The sequence below is a fragment of the Plecotus auritus genome (assembly GCF_963455305.1).
Source record: "Plecotus auritus genome assembly, chromosome: 9".
Taxonomy (NCBI): Eukaryota; Metazoa; Chordata; class Mammalia; order Chiroptera; family Vespertilionidae; genus Plecotus; species Plecotus auritus.
In genome coordinates, this window is record NC_137783.1 from 140,556,070 (window position 1) to 140,570,601 (window position 14,532).

The 14,532-nt window shown below is 47.3% G+C and overlaps 1 protein-coding gene across 1 annotated transcript; it reads right to left on the minus strand.

The window, feature by feature from the left end:
* Positions 1–1,039: 1,039 nt before the first annotated feature.
* On the minus strand, positions 1,040–11,203 carry LOC308233772 (putative inactive 1-aminocyclopropane-1-carboxylate synthase-like protein 2; the record flags this gene model as incomplete). The annotated part of the gene is made up of 14 exons (XM_080640717.1): positions 1,040–1,122; positions 1,856–2,009; positions 2,096–2,238; positions 3,593–3,734; positions 3,824–3,869; positions 5,288–5,377; positions 6,366–6,466; positions 6,801–6,878; positions 7,142–7,239; positions 8,185–8,251; positions 8,437–8,506; positions 8,840–8,910; positions 9,352–9,411; positions 10,694–11,203. 14 exons carry the CDS (start codon positions 11,201–11,203, stop codon positions 1,040–1,042), a joined length of 1,713 nt encoding a protein of 570 aa, XP_080496843.1.
* Between the last annotated feature and the right edge of the window lie 3,329 nt (positions 11,204–14,532).

A 14,532-nucleotide genomic window follows, 5' to 3' on the forward strand; every position in this document is an offset into this window, starting at 1 on the left:
CATCCCCAGTAGGAGGTGTGCAGGAGGCAGCTGATCGATGTCTCTCTCTCATCGATGTTTCTAACTCTCTATCCCTCTCCCTTCCTCTCTGTAAAAAATCAATAAAATATATTAAAAAAAAAAAAAAAACAACAACAAAAAACGTGAGGTGACACAGCCAAGGTCACAGAGCTAGCAAGTGGCAGAGCTCAGAAAAAACATAGAATGTCTGACATCTAGTCGAGTGCTCTTTATTCAACACCGACACCTCAAAAAAATGGAGGAAGCATTTGCAGAGGCAGGGATGGGAGTCCGTGTTTCCCAGCTCCTTCCTGGGGTGAAACAAGAAATCCTGCATTTGGGTGTCACCCTGGTCTTGGCTCTAACTTCTGGAGGGACTCAGGCCACTGTCATCCTGGAGGTTTAGTTCAACCTCACACTTTGGAAAATGTGGCCATTTCCAGACCATCCCACCCTGACCAGGTGCTGGATTAGTGACTCCCAGGGCATCACACACACAATGTCAAGCAAAGGCCAAGTCCTTGGGCAGTGGGACAAGAAGAAAGGTAGTCAAACACCCGTATTCAACTCGAACCTTTCCCTTTCTCCTCCATCCCATATCGCCGCGCTGCCCAATACGGAAGTTGCTAGCCACATGTGGCTATTGAGCACTTGGAATATAGGTAGTCTGAATTGGGACACACTGGATATTAAAGACATAATCTGAACTTTAGGAGAATATAGAATTTATTAGATATGGGATACAAAATAAAACCCATCCAAAGCTCTCTTTATTCCCATAGGCTTTCCCACCAAAATCTTCTAAAAGCATTTCACACCACAAAATCACTAGCAAAGATTAAACATATGCAAAGCTCCCAGAAATGAAAGATGCTCAGTGGAAAGGGGGCGATGATGGGGTCAGATGAGCTCATTCCTGGAGCCTCACTGTTTGCTCTGTCACAGCAGCAGGTCAATACTACACCAGAGGCTGATGTCAGGGACATTCTAAGTATGTGATTGGCTGGAGCTTCTGGTTGGGGGAGAGGGGGTGGACCACTTATTCCCCTAGTACTCGCTTCATTTGCTTCTCTACCAAATACTGCTTCTGCTCCAAGAGTGCCTGCGAGAACCGGTTCATGGCTGGAGGATCCAAATGGAGACAGAGAGAAAGAAAGACTTAGTAGGTTCGCAGGTCATGGTAGACCATCACGGAGCCTCCCATTCAGGTATGCTGAACTTCAGCCTGCTCTTCTTTGAGATGCATTTCCAAGTCAACCCACCACATCCCCAATGGTTCTTTTTCAGCTTCATTGTCACAGCATCAGCTTGCCAGACACCTTCGTGTCTCATATAAAATCCTATAACCTGGTGATAGACTTGGACTCATCATGGTTTCTATTACCTCTAGCATCCCTTCACTTGGTCTGTTCTCCTCAGTAACTCAAAATTTATTTTTATAACATAAACACTCTTTCTTCACTGCTCTATTCCCAGCAGGCAGAACAGTGTCCAGTATGTGGTGAGATGCAACAGATCATTGTTAAATGAATGTCATGTTCTTATAACCTTCAGAGGAGAATCTGACTCCATAGAATAACATCCAGGGACATCCATGATCATTTCTGCCTGTCTATCTCACCTACTAACTCAAGCCCCACAGGGCACAGGACCACTTCTGATTAGTTCCAATGCTCTGCTCAATGGCAGGTCATGTAATCCCTATTTGCAAAGGAACTTAATCAAAATATGAAAGTGCAAACCGTCCATGGTATAGATGAGCTGAAGCTATAGCTACTAAAGGCCAATAAGGGAAGACTCAGCTATTGGACTACAGGAGTGGAAGACACCAGGATGGAATGTTAGCACCACTCACCGACTTCCAGGCACTGGGGCTTATCCGTAAAGGTGAGGCGGAACCAGCCAGGCTCCTTACACGTGTAGGCCTTGCCAGGGGCCAACAGGAGCTTGTTGTCCAGGAAGCGGCGATAAAGGAGCTGCTCTTCCTCAAATGTGCATGGGTCCAGGTACTAGGGAAGGCAGAGGGACAGAGCTGAGCCCAAGACCTATCAGGCAGGTCTGCCCAAGGACACCTGTCCTCACTCCCAGAGCTCACCTCTCTCAAGCTGACCCAGATATAGAGGCCAGAGCCACGATTGAGAAAAGGGATCTTCAATGTCTTCAACTTGTTAGTGATGTACCTGTGAGCTGCCTGCATCCGGGAGCGATTAGTGGGCAGGTACACGTTGTCAATCCATTCTGGATGGTGATAGGGGAGAATGCTGTCACAGGTCCTGTGGCACAGAACTGCCAAGAATTCTTTGCCACATGCTCCCTACCTGGACTTCCTGGCAGCTATTTCTGTCCCAGACTGACTCTGTACTATATTTGAACTGATGGCATACATATTCAAAACTCACCTCCTACCTACCTACAGCTCTGGAGGAGACCATAGGGTTCTCAGTAAAACTGTAGAAGTGTTCTGTTTGAGTTTACCGCTCTGACACTAAGAGTCAGGGCATCCCCTGTAATGGGTTGATGCTGCTGTTGTCAAATGAGCAGGAAGCAGGAACTCACATCTCCCCCTACCTCCTGCCTTACAGCCTCACACAGTGGGCTTTGAGGTATTAGGTGATGATCTTAGCCCAGTTGTCCTCAGCATTGGCAGCACATAGAACCACCTGGGGAGCTTGTGAAAATCCTCATGGCCAGGTTATATCCCCAGATCACCTAAGTCAGAATCTTTGGGGTGGAGCCCACACATAGGTATTTAACCTCCCCATGTAATTCCCATGTGCTTCCCAAATTGATAGCCATGTTCACGGAACTGGGAACCTGGTTTCTGCCAAATAACAAAGGGCCTGGCACCATGTAGGGAAACAGGTCATTGGATTTCTCCTATCTACCCTTTTACTCACCCAATGATGGAAGTAAGTTGTTTTCTCAACCGAATTATTTGGTTACTTTCATTTATTTAATTATATCCCAGCTTTTAATTTAAATCTGTTAGACTGGCATCTGTTCTACTACAGGGAATTAAGGAACGGGGCCCTTCACTATGTTTGGGCCATGGCACTAAAGGGGGAAGTTCTCCCTGAAGCCAGCATTAACGTCAGATCCAAGGGGCAGAAGAACCCAAGGGCCATAGATGTAGCCACAGCAACTTGCCCAATGGCAGCGCTCCCCTGGCCACGTTGGAAGGTGAAGTTAAGTCATACTTGAGGAGTCAGGGTGCTTATTTCTTTGTAATCTTTGCCTGAGCAAGCAGAATATTGGAAAGGGAAAAGAGGCTTTGACATAAGGACAGATTTCGGAAGTTCCCCCTGAAGTCTGCATATAATTGTCTATCCCCTTTCCAGGCAGAGCATGAGCTACCAGACAGCCAGAAATTAAAGCCCATCCTGGCTTTTAGATTAGCACCTCCCTCTTCTGTCTACACCCTAGTGCCCCCTCTGAGCTGCATCCTGCCTTTCTTCAAACTTCCTGTCCTCCACCACGACACCTGAGACAGCGAACAGGATGTCAGGGGACTGAAGGCATGTCAGAGGCCCAGGCAGATGCAAAAATCCCCCCATGGCCCTGATCATCAAGATGCCTGGATGGAGCTCAGTACCTCTGTCCTGGAGTAGCCGACACAGCTTCTGCTGGGTGATGCCAGAGATGCTGTGGAGGAAGCCAAAAGCACCCACAGCAGTGGCCACCTCCTTGTTGTGAGTGTACAGAGTGCCAAAATGGAAGCCAGAGATCCCAAAACCCTAGAGGAAGAGAGGGAAACTTGGTTGGTCTGCCTTCTTCTCTTGGCTCCTCTTCCTTCCCAACCCAAGGACAGGTAACTGGGACTCACCTTACTGGTGCCCCAAATCACATGGGTCCTGTTGGGGTCAGGCAAACTGGAGAAGAGACAGTACAATCAAGGTTATGGAGAAACTAGAGGCCCGGTGCATGAAATTTGTGCACGGGGGCGGGGTCCCTCAGCTTGGCCTGCACCCTCTCCAATCTGGGACCCCTCAGGGGATGTCCAATGGCCGGTTTAGGCCCCATCCCACAGGGGCCTAAATCGGCAGTTGGACATCCCTCTCGCAATCCGGGACCGCTGGCTCCTAACCACTTGCCTGTCTACCGGCTTGATTGCTGCCTAACCACTCCCCTGCCAGCCTGATAGCCCCCAACTGCCCTCCATGGCTGGCCTGATGGCCCCCAACTGCCCTCCCCAGCCCGTCTGAGGGCCCCCAACTGCCCTCCCCTGCTGGCCTGTTCGCCCCTAACCACCTCTGCCTTGGCCCCCACCACCTTGGCTTTGCCTGGAAGGAAGTTGGATGGTAGGAAGATGTCTGGTCTCCTGGTCTAATTAGCATATTACCCTTTTATTAGTATAGATATTTGAAGGATAAAGACTTGGGGTCTTTGTGTGAAAAGGAGGAAATGAACTTGAGGTCCTTCCTCAATAGAAGGGCCTACAGGGTAAAATTTCAAAACACAATTGCCCCAGTTAAGCCAAGAAATGAATACAAGGTATTTTGGGGGAACAAGATGAGACAGCTCTCAAGTGCCTATTGAATAAAATCAGGACCCTCAGCCTGGCTTGTGGGCCTGCCTCCATCTGGTCCCAAGCCACTTCCTGTTAGTTGGTTCTTCACACATGAGGTACACCCACCATTTCTAAAACGTGCTCACTTCTTACTGCTCCACCCATGTTAATACTTTTACTTCATCCAGGAATGCCATTTCCTTGCTTTGGCTGTTAGAATCATATCCTAGGGCCAAATACTGTTCTTAAAAAGTTCTGCCCCATTTCTACATTTTCCATAGGAACCTTTCAAGAGGTTCCTACATGGAACTTCAGCAGGACTTCATCTTGACTTTTTAAAATATATTTTTTCTTGATTTTTAGAGAGAGAGGAAAGAAGGGAGAAAAAGAAACATCTATGTGAGAGCAGAGCATCCATCCATCAGCTGCCTCCTGCACACCCCTTACTGGGGATCCAGCCTTCAGCCTGGGCATGTACCCTGACCAGAAAGTGAACCAGCAATCTTTTAGGAGGACACTCAACCAACTGAGCTACACTGGCCAGGGCCATCTTGATTTTTGATAGTGCACTGTCCACCTTGCCCTCAGGTTTTCTCATGTACAAAATGGAATTTAGAAGAGAAGACACTTGAGAGGTTGGATGAGGCCTTGCTAGTTTTCATATCCCAGTTGGTACTTATTTTAGTTCCAAGCACTTAGCCAATTAAATTTAAGGCACATAAACTGATCCAGCAAAGCAGTTTATGATTCTCATTCCCACTCCAGCTGAGACCAACTCACCTTTCCATGCTCAGAACACTGTGGAATGGGATGGATTCATCAAACACAGTCCCCATGTATATCTCATCACTAATCACATGAAGGTTGTACCTACAAGTTAGGCAGAAAAGGGAAAACCATCAAGGTTGTCTCTCTAATCTTAACTCACTTTCTTTTATGGCCAATTCTGGATACAGATCAGATTCTCCTACTGCCCTAGCAGCCCATCCACCAAAGATCATGAAGGCAGGGGGGGCTGGTACACCAGAAAGGACCTTACATATGGCTAGGGAGTACTTGGAAGGCATAGAACCCAAAAGAACACATGAGAAAATCTTACTGAACCTTTCAATCCTCAAGCAAGCAGAGACCACTTCGTGGTGTTAAGTGGGTTAAGACTTATATGCACATGGTGCTTATTCTCCCATTGGCCCTCTGAAGCAGTACTGTTATCTCCATTTCACAGATGAGGAAACTGGTTTCTGAGACAAAGTTAATACCCTCTATTAGCAGTTTTTGGAGCTGGAATTTGAACCTAATTCTGTCAAATTCTATCTAGCCCAGGACTTCCAACATTCTTCCTCTTGTCCCCATGCTCTGCTATTGATTTCTGTGGGTTATATGAGGCTTAAACAAGTGCATCTCTTCTAGAAAATAGAAGACTATCTACCCTCATTAGCAGGGCTGTTTCTGGACTTCAGACATGTCAGATTATGAAATGTTCTTAGGAATAGGCCATTTCTTCATCTTCATCCCACATCATCCGACAGTCTCTTTCCTGGCACCTCAGGCCAAGTAGTTTGGAAGTGGATTCTGGGAAAGTGCTCATGCTAGAAGAAGTGAATAGGCAACGAAACTATAGTATGATTGTTACATAGGTTTTTGCACATGGACAAACACTAGAAAGAAATTGATGAAAAGAGATTGTTGGAAGCTGTAGCATGTGGTTGCATTTTCCTTCATTCCCATTTCAGTTAGTTGTACACCACTTTGCAGAGTATAATAAGCAGTAAGCACAGTTAGGGAAAATTATTTCTGGTTCTGACTGCTTATCCATGACCGATGGCAATTTGTTTAGTTTCAAGGGGTAAACTCCTACCTCTTGGCAAATTCCAGGTATTCCTTCAGTGAGTCCCGAGAGTAGATGTCTCCCAGAGGATTATTGGGATTGATGAGAACAAGACCTTTGACCTTTTTCCCCTGAAAGAACCAAACATAACCCAATGAACTCAAATCCTTCACATCTACTTCACATTCAGCCAATGTCAGTCAGGACACCAACATAGGTCACATAATCAAGGTCTAGGTTTGATCTTGAAGCACCTATCATTGTGTCCCCAGGGCAGAGCAGGAAGTAGAACTGGGGACTGCCACTGAGAAGGCTCAGGGCTCCCAGAGGGACATGTCCCTGGAACACTGCTTCTTCTGAAGAAGGAGCTCACACACTCTTGCTGAGAAAGTTGTAGCAGAGTCTCAGCACTGAACCCTCTTCAGGGACAGCAGTGCCCACCCCAACCCATGGTCCTCTCCTTACCTTAAGCCTAGCCTCAAGCAGGGCTTTCTCCAACTTGTCCACAGTCAGCTGGAATGGCTGGGTGTTCGCCTCAGTGATCTGGAACACAAACACTGCCTGAGGACCACCCATCTGAAAGCTTCTAAGCTTTGATCCCTCATTCCCACAAACTGTGAACAATCCTTGGCCTTCATACCCAGTGTACCAGTCCCACATGCCCTCCTTTCTGATTTTTTCATCCTCACCCCATGATCACTTATATGAGAGGAAAGCAAGCCCCCCACCCCACCCTATGCCTTCAAATGCCTTCCAGACATTCCATTGCCTAGGTGGGCTGAGCAGGGAAAGGGCCCCATTCTGACCTCACTGTCCAGGTGGACACGAATTAGCTCAACATTCACATATAGGCTGGAAGTAAACGTGAAGCCAGAATAGAAGGGGGTGATGGTCAGAAAGGCATCTGGAAGCACAGGAAGACAAGGCTGTCAGTCCAGGGTCTCTCGGTCAGAACCCACCACACACCACCTGACCCCCAGACCAGCAGCAACTCTACCAACAGGGTAGCTTACTTGAGCAATTCCTCCTACTTGGGATTAATACTTTGGGGCTCAGGCTCTGTAAAAGGTAGCTATTCTTATAAACAATATTTGGGGAACAAAACTCTAGTGTTGTCCTTGGGGCTACACTAGAGGAGAAGACAATGAAAGAACAGTGTTCTGAATGGCTCAGAAACCAGGGCACAAGTCAAGCCAGCCCTTTTAGCAGGGTGAGCACTGTGCACTCACAAATTCTGGTCAGCTCCATAGCAAACACCGGAGGCTGCTTCTCCACATGACTCAGGTTATCTAATGGCCTCATGCATTCTTCTCTTCCCATCATTTGGCCTTATTGATGAGCTAACCAAAGACCTACTGGCTTTAATGAAACTGGCCACCTTGGTAACTACCTTCCATATCGCCAAAGCTCATTAAAGTCTGAGACTCTTGTTTGGGCATTGTTAAGAGGGACATTGAGAACAGAACTCTCAGCCTTACTTGATCTAGAATTAAAGAGACATTATTTTTTAGGAGGCAGTGATAGAAATTCTATATAGTTTGAGTCAGTTTACCAGGGCTCTCTGTATTGGAGTTGAGCCCCAAGTCCCAGCTAATAATATAATGGGTTGGCTCCCACCATCACCATCCCTAGGGCTTATCTCCTTGAGGACTCTCCCATGATTTCCTTCCTCATTAAATGGGGATGCAAATCCCTCACTCCTACAGAAACAGAAGGAAGATGTTCTAACCAGTGTAGGAGAGTCCTAGCACATTAGGCGAAGGGCCTGAGTCAAGATGTTTTTCTTCTCTGAGGCCCAATGCCTGTGTGCTGCTATTTCCCTGAGGGAAAGGAGAGCCTGTCGACTTACCGCCTGGATTACATAGCACCAAGGTCAATGCAGAGAAGACAGCACAGCAGCCACTTAGAACAACCACCTGAAGAAGATGCACAGAACGCAGAAGTCAATCCCCATGTATGAAGGCTAGTACCCATTGGCTTTTACTTTGTCTTGACCCTGATGGGTCTCTGCTGGTTCTCCCTGTACCCTCTGGAAAATGCAGAGTCCCTCAAGAATACAGCCCTCCACTAGGACAGCAGTGAGGCTGGGAAACTGACTCACATTTTCTGGATCAAGCTGCTCAGGTGCCTTGCAGTAGTGGGTCAGGAACCGGGCTACTTCTTCCCTCAGGCTATGGAGAGACCCAGAGAGATCTTGTGGTTCCCAGGTCTAGACTGCAGTCTTTCCCAAAGGGCAAAGAGTCTAAATATGCTTCAGGGAGTCTGACAGAGGCTATAAGTTCCCTGGGTTACAGATGGTAAATCTCGCCAGGATCTCAAGCCTTTGGAATTAAATATCAGTGCCATTTGTACTACAGCAGGCTACCTCCAAATGTTGAACTCTAGGCATTTTCTACAAGTTGTTCCCCAAAGAAACGGAGTAGACAACCAAGAATCTTATACTTGGAGCTCTTCCCTGCATGGTGCCTGTGGACCAGGAGGCCATAGATCTGGAAGTTACTTACAATGCATGTCCACTCCAATGAGGATATTGCAGAAGGTCATCATCAATGTAGTTCATGTCACTCCGACTCAACTGTTGACAAATAAAGCATGAGGACAGCCAGACCAGGGAAGCCCCCCAGTCTTCATTCTACTCCTAGGATGCAGGTGGGCATTTGCCCTACAACACAGGGTCTCCCAGAGGGCAATGGGGACACATGCTGCATGCTCCTGAATGAAGGAGGCCCTGATCTTCTTCTCAGATCACACAAATGGATACCTTACTGAGAACTGCTTAATTAACAACCTCCCCAACAGTACACCTGGGCCAGAGGCTCCCTTGTCAGTCTACCCAAAATATACCCATCCAAAGAATACCTCTGAACACTCAGAAAATCCAGGAGATGACACGTGCTATTCTAGAAGCTGTTTCCCCACTCACTTTCCCAATGGCCTAGGTCCCACTCCTATAGCTACCACATGCTAGGGGCCTGGGCCTGAATATGGGCCCCAGCAAGCCCGGAACGTGGCTTACCCTTTCAGTCAGCAGGTCAATGCAGAGCTTGTTCTCACTGAGGCCAAGGTTAATGAAGCCCTGCAGATGGAAGGAATCTGAGATCAGTCCTCCTGCCCTGCCTAGATAAACCCTTTAAACATGTCAAAAAGTACTCTTCCCAGATGATTTCCAAGCCCAGAGACCTCACTGTCCCATGAGGCAATTCAATCCATGTTTAAGTGTTTGAAAGTTTCCCACAGCCCCAAAGTCATACAGCTTGCAATACCCCCCTTTAGAGCCACAGAGATAAATAATAGTTATATTACATACCAGCGACCAATCATTGTGTTCTTATTATGTACCAGACACTAGACTACGTGCTCCACCTGAGTTGCTTTCAATTTCACTATTCCTGATAATAAAGTTCTAATATGGTCCCTACTTTTAAGTGAGTTAAACTAAGAAAGATTGAATAGCCTACTAGCCATACGACCTTGGTGATGAGTAGACTTTACCTGCCTGCCCCAGAATATGGATCCTTAAGCATCACAGACCCTGCCTCATATCCATCTGTTATTTCCACTTCCATGTACAGGATTTTCAAGTTATTAGAGGAGCTACAGTTCTTCAGATGCCAGGGGGTATATGCCTCATTTGGCACCCAGAAAAGCACATGGCCATTGAGCACATGTCACTCAGCTAGAAGCAGAGAGATGAAATACTCGTGCTGTCCTCCACCCTCTGGCTGGAGAGCTGTTGTGAATATCCCTTGCTGGAAGCCTTTCATTGACTCCTTGTTGCCCTTATGATAATATCCTACCCCTGTCCTAACTCTGTCCACACTTCTTGTCACAGCCCTCATTGCCTATACTCTATCCACATGGGCCTCCTTTTCCATTCACCCCAAGCTCTTCCCACCTAAAGCTTCACACATGTTGTTGCTCCCCCCCCCCCACCAGAGGATCCCCATCCCACCACCATCCCCCATCCCATCACCACCACATTTAAGACAAAGCTGGCATCCCCTCAGTGCTCCCAGCAACATTATTGTTTCTTTCCCAATGGCTGATGACTATCATCCCTAGATTGAGTTCAATGAGGGCTGGTTCACTTACAACTATGACCACAGTGACTCCTAGAGGTAAGAGCAGGGATTAGGTAAGAAACCAGAGCAGAAGAAAGGAACCCAGTCTCAGCCCTTCACCTTTCTTGGGCATGTCACTCTATTTTGTGCCCATCCCCTTATCCATAAAGACAGAATACCACCTACTTCATAAGGCTGGGAAGAGTAAGCGAGAGAGCACAGTACTTGGCACAGGACTCAGTAAATCCTAGTGACTAGGGCTCTCTAGTATGCCCTTCCTGCCCCCCACATCCTCACCAAGGTATTCTTGTCCTCATGGTATTTGTCTCCTTGGTAGGCTATGAAGTCCTGGAAGCTGGACTTGTATGAGGCAGAGATGTCAATCCCACGGTTGGATAGGTCACAGCTGACAACTGCAACTTTCGAATCACTCATTTGGTGACTTAGCTGATCAGGCTTGCAGGGCAATTGGGCCTGCTGCCCATCACCACCCCTTGAGTCCAGGGAAAGGCAAGGCAGTTGGAGCTCCAGGCTACTTGTGGCAACAGCCTGTAAGAGGTTGACCACCTCACCAAGTAATTGGACGAGGATAGCTTCCTGCTCCCTGGTGTCCTGACTGTGCTGTTGCTTCTCCTGCTCCAGGTCCTCCTGCAGGTGCCTGGTCTTCAGCTGCCTGGAGTACTCATCTATGATCTGCCGCAGGCACAGGATCAGCTCCATCACCCGGGGTTGGGGTTTCTGGGTTTTGAGGCCCTGGCCCTTCATTTGGCCACAGGGCTTATGGAGGTTGTCTGATTGGTGACTCATAGTCTGGGTCTTGGTTGTGGTCTCAACAAGCTTTCCTGAACCTGCAGAGAAAGAGAGAGACCATGTACTGCAGTAACATAGACTCCCGCTGATCTCAGGCTGGCCTAGTGTCCTCCCTCATCCACACTAGGTTATAGAACTGAATTGGTTCTGAAAGAGTTACCTACTCATTCAAGGGCAATGCCTAAGTGGCCCCAGCCCAGATCCTTGGGCAATGTGCTTCCGGCATCAAGCCCTGATCATCAAAGCCCTCAAATAACCACCACAAGACAGAAAGAAGCAAAAACAACAACAACAACATTAAAAACACATTAAGCCCAGTGGCATTATCACTTTTGAGGAGATTGTTAACATTGTCTGACAGGTGTGGCATCGATCTTTAGCTAGAGAACTCGCTGGAACTATTAACAGGATCCTGGTGACTGCCTAGTCCGTGCACTGCAATGCTGATGGCCAACACCCTGGTGACATCATAGATGACGTCAGCAGTGGTGCAGTGGGATGCCCAGCTAGTTAAGAACTACAAAGGAAAATGTTTCAATTAAAGATCATTTGACAACCAAAAACATATTTTTTATTTCTGAGGAAAAAAGAATCTTAGGCCTCACTTTGAGGAAAAGTGGAAACTGAACAGACAGGCTCTAAGTTCTCCACCCTGTGCTTCAACTAGAGCAATTCCTGCTTCATGGTGTTCTAAGAAAGGAGAGGGATGCTGCTGCTATAAGAAAGGAGAAGGAAGGGAGGGAGGGAGAATAGAGGAAGGGAGGGAGGGAGGGAGAGAGGGAAGGAGGTAGGAAGGAAGAAAAGAAGGACAAAAACCTTGTCACTTTTGTTATAGGTTTGTGGCACCAACTCTTCAAAGTACTGGACACTATGCCCAACCTCTCCAATTATGTTTGGTCAGCTTGTGATATTCCCATAGCAACCTATACTTCTAAGTGACAATACTTGTTCAGTGTCTGTATATATTGTTATATCCTTAGCACAGTGCCTGACACGTGGGTAATTAGTTGTTTAAAGTGGTTAGAATGAGAACCTCTACAGGCAAATTTATGGAGCAGAAAATGGGGGTGAGGTCAAGTAATCAAAAGAAGAGTGTTTTCCTGGTAAAATGTATTTTCTGATACCAGGAAACTGAGCATGCAGAAGGCCAGAAGGAAACCTGGCAGGTGGGCCTCTGCCAAGACCAGTCCTTTCTATTAAAACAAAAAAAAAGTCTATTGTGAATGATGCTTTCCATAGAGGCCATAATGTCCCTAAATTGTCTAGTGTTGAGGTATGCCAACCTCTCCTCAAGTCTTTTGCCTATACCTCTGGTTTCAGTATTCCTCAGCTTCCAACCATCTACACCTCTCAAGCCAAATGCAGGGGTCTTCTACAGCAGCTAGAGCAGCGTCTCAGAATGAGCCCAGCTGGTGCCAACAGCCCTCTGATAAGAGCTGAAGGACAGACAAACAGTAGAAGCCAAGAAGGGAACATGGACATGGGAAATGAACCAGCAACAAGCCGGTCTCATGATCATTCATGATCTAGCACATGGGTATACTCTTCAGACCCAGGACACTCTGAAAGTCACTTTTCCTAGTGCCCTACAAACCCTCCCCCGCTGCCTTGCCCTCCAGCCTTCCTTCCCCTTGCCCAGAGCTGCCCCTGGTGTCTCAGTATTTTAACCTAATTTGATTCTTCCTTCTTAGTGTGGCAGTCTAAGAAGGATCATAGAGTTTTCTTAACATGTATGGGAAACACGGTGTTTGGGGATATGGATCCCTAAGTACTAGTAACAAAATTGAAAGCTCAGTCCAAAGCAGCCTGGAGAAGCCTAGATTCTATTCTATAGTAACTATTCACCAATTGTCTGATGTCAGAAGAACTATTTCCCCGGTCCAGGCATCAGTTTTTCCATATGTAGATGAGAAGATACTTGCCTCAATTCAAGGTAATAAAACGGAAGCTCAATGAAGACAAGTAACTTCTATGGTTCCCCAGTAGAGCCAGGATTTAAGCCTCAGACCTCCCACGTTAACCCAGAACTCTCAGACAGAGAAGAGAACCAGCAGAAAACCAGCCCTTGCATGGACTGTTCCCTTCACCTCACATTCCCCCAGAGATTTCAGGTTCTAAAGTTGGACTACTACGTCCAACAATATTGTCATCTGGTCCTGTGGGTGACTCTGAGTCCTTGGACAGAAGCAAACAAATTTCTGGAAGTGGTTTAACTTAGCCCTCGAATTTCTCAAAGGGTCATTTTTGAAATACAGTGTCCAGCACACAGAACATCCAGCCACATGAACAAGCAGCATGAACTAAAACCAGCACAGACAACAGAAAGACCAACTGGACTCCAGCTGCCAGGAATAGATTGTAAGATCATTGCTTTCTCGTTCATGGGATGGGATCCATGAGTGGGCAGTGAGGTCTGGGTCCCCTTCTGGACTATAGGCTTTTCAGCTTCTGCCATCATTCCAAGGCACAGAGGGGGTTCTTGGTTAGGGTTTGTTGATGGTTATTGGTCACTAACCAATGAGTGACTAAAGACGGGAATGGAGGAATCAATCAGTTTTTGGCCCCAGTGGAATGATTTGCCCAGAGGAAAACCCTCATGTTCCTCAACCTCCTGCATTTCCCACCACTCGCTCAGCTGATGCTCTCTCCTAGCAGTGGGCCCCCTCCCAGCACAGCGCTGTCCCATGGATTTGCCAAAAGGGGTCGCTGAATCCTAACTTTCCTTCCTAGCTCAGAAAACTCAGGGCAGCTATAGCTGAGAACTCAGAATCCAGGGTGAGAGTGGAAAGGAAAGGCCTGGGAAGACCCAGAACCCCTCCTAGAGCCGCCAGTGTGTCTTCTGCAAGTATCATGTCCAATAAAGTACTGGGCACCTGGCTGGGCTCAGGCAATACAATCCCGTTGTAACTCAAATCAACCCCTGTACTTTGAGGGTCTCTAGGATATTGGTCTTACAGGCAGGACCCCAGGCTCAGTGGTCACACTAGAAATCATCAGTGGAAGGATTAGATTCCAGATTTGGCAAGTACTTGTTCCCTCCTCCACTCCCCTTCCAACCCAGTTCCTTTTGGCTTCTCTATTCCAAGGGCAAAGCAAGATTCCAAGTCTGACATCTGCCTTGGCCCAACTCAGAAGGCCTTGGTTCTCTTTGCTGGTGGGAAGGCGAGGAGGGAAGCAGAGTTCCTCCTCCAAGAACACTGCCTGGCTGCCCTCAGCTTCCCTGATCCTCTGGTTTGCATCATGCTTGTTCCCTTGATTTCTATTCCCTGGGTTTTTAAGTAGTCACTTGCCCACAGGCAAATTCACTTTGGAGGGAGGAGCGTGGC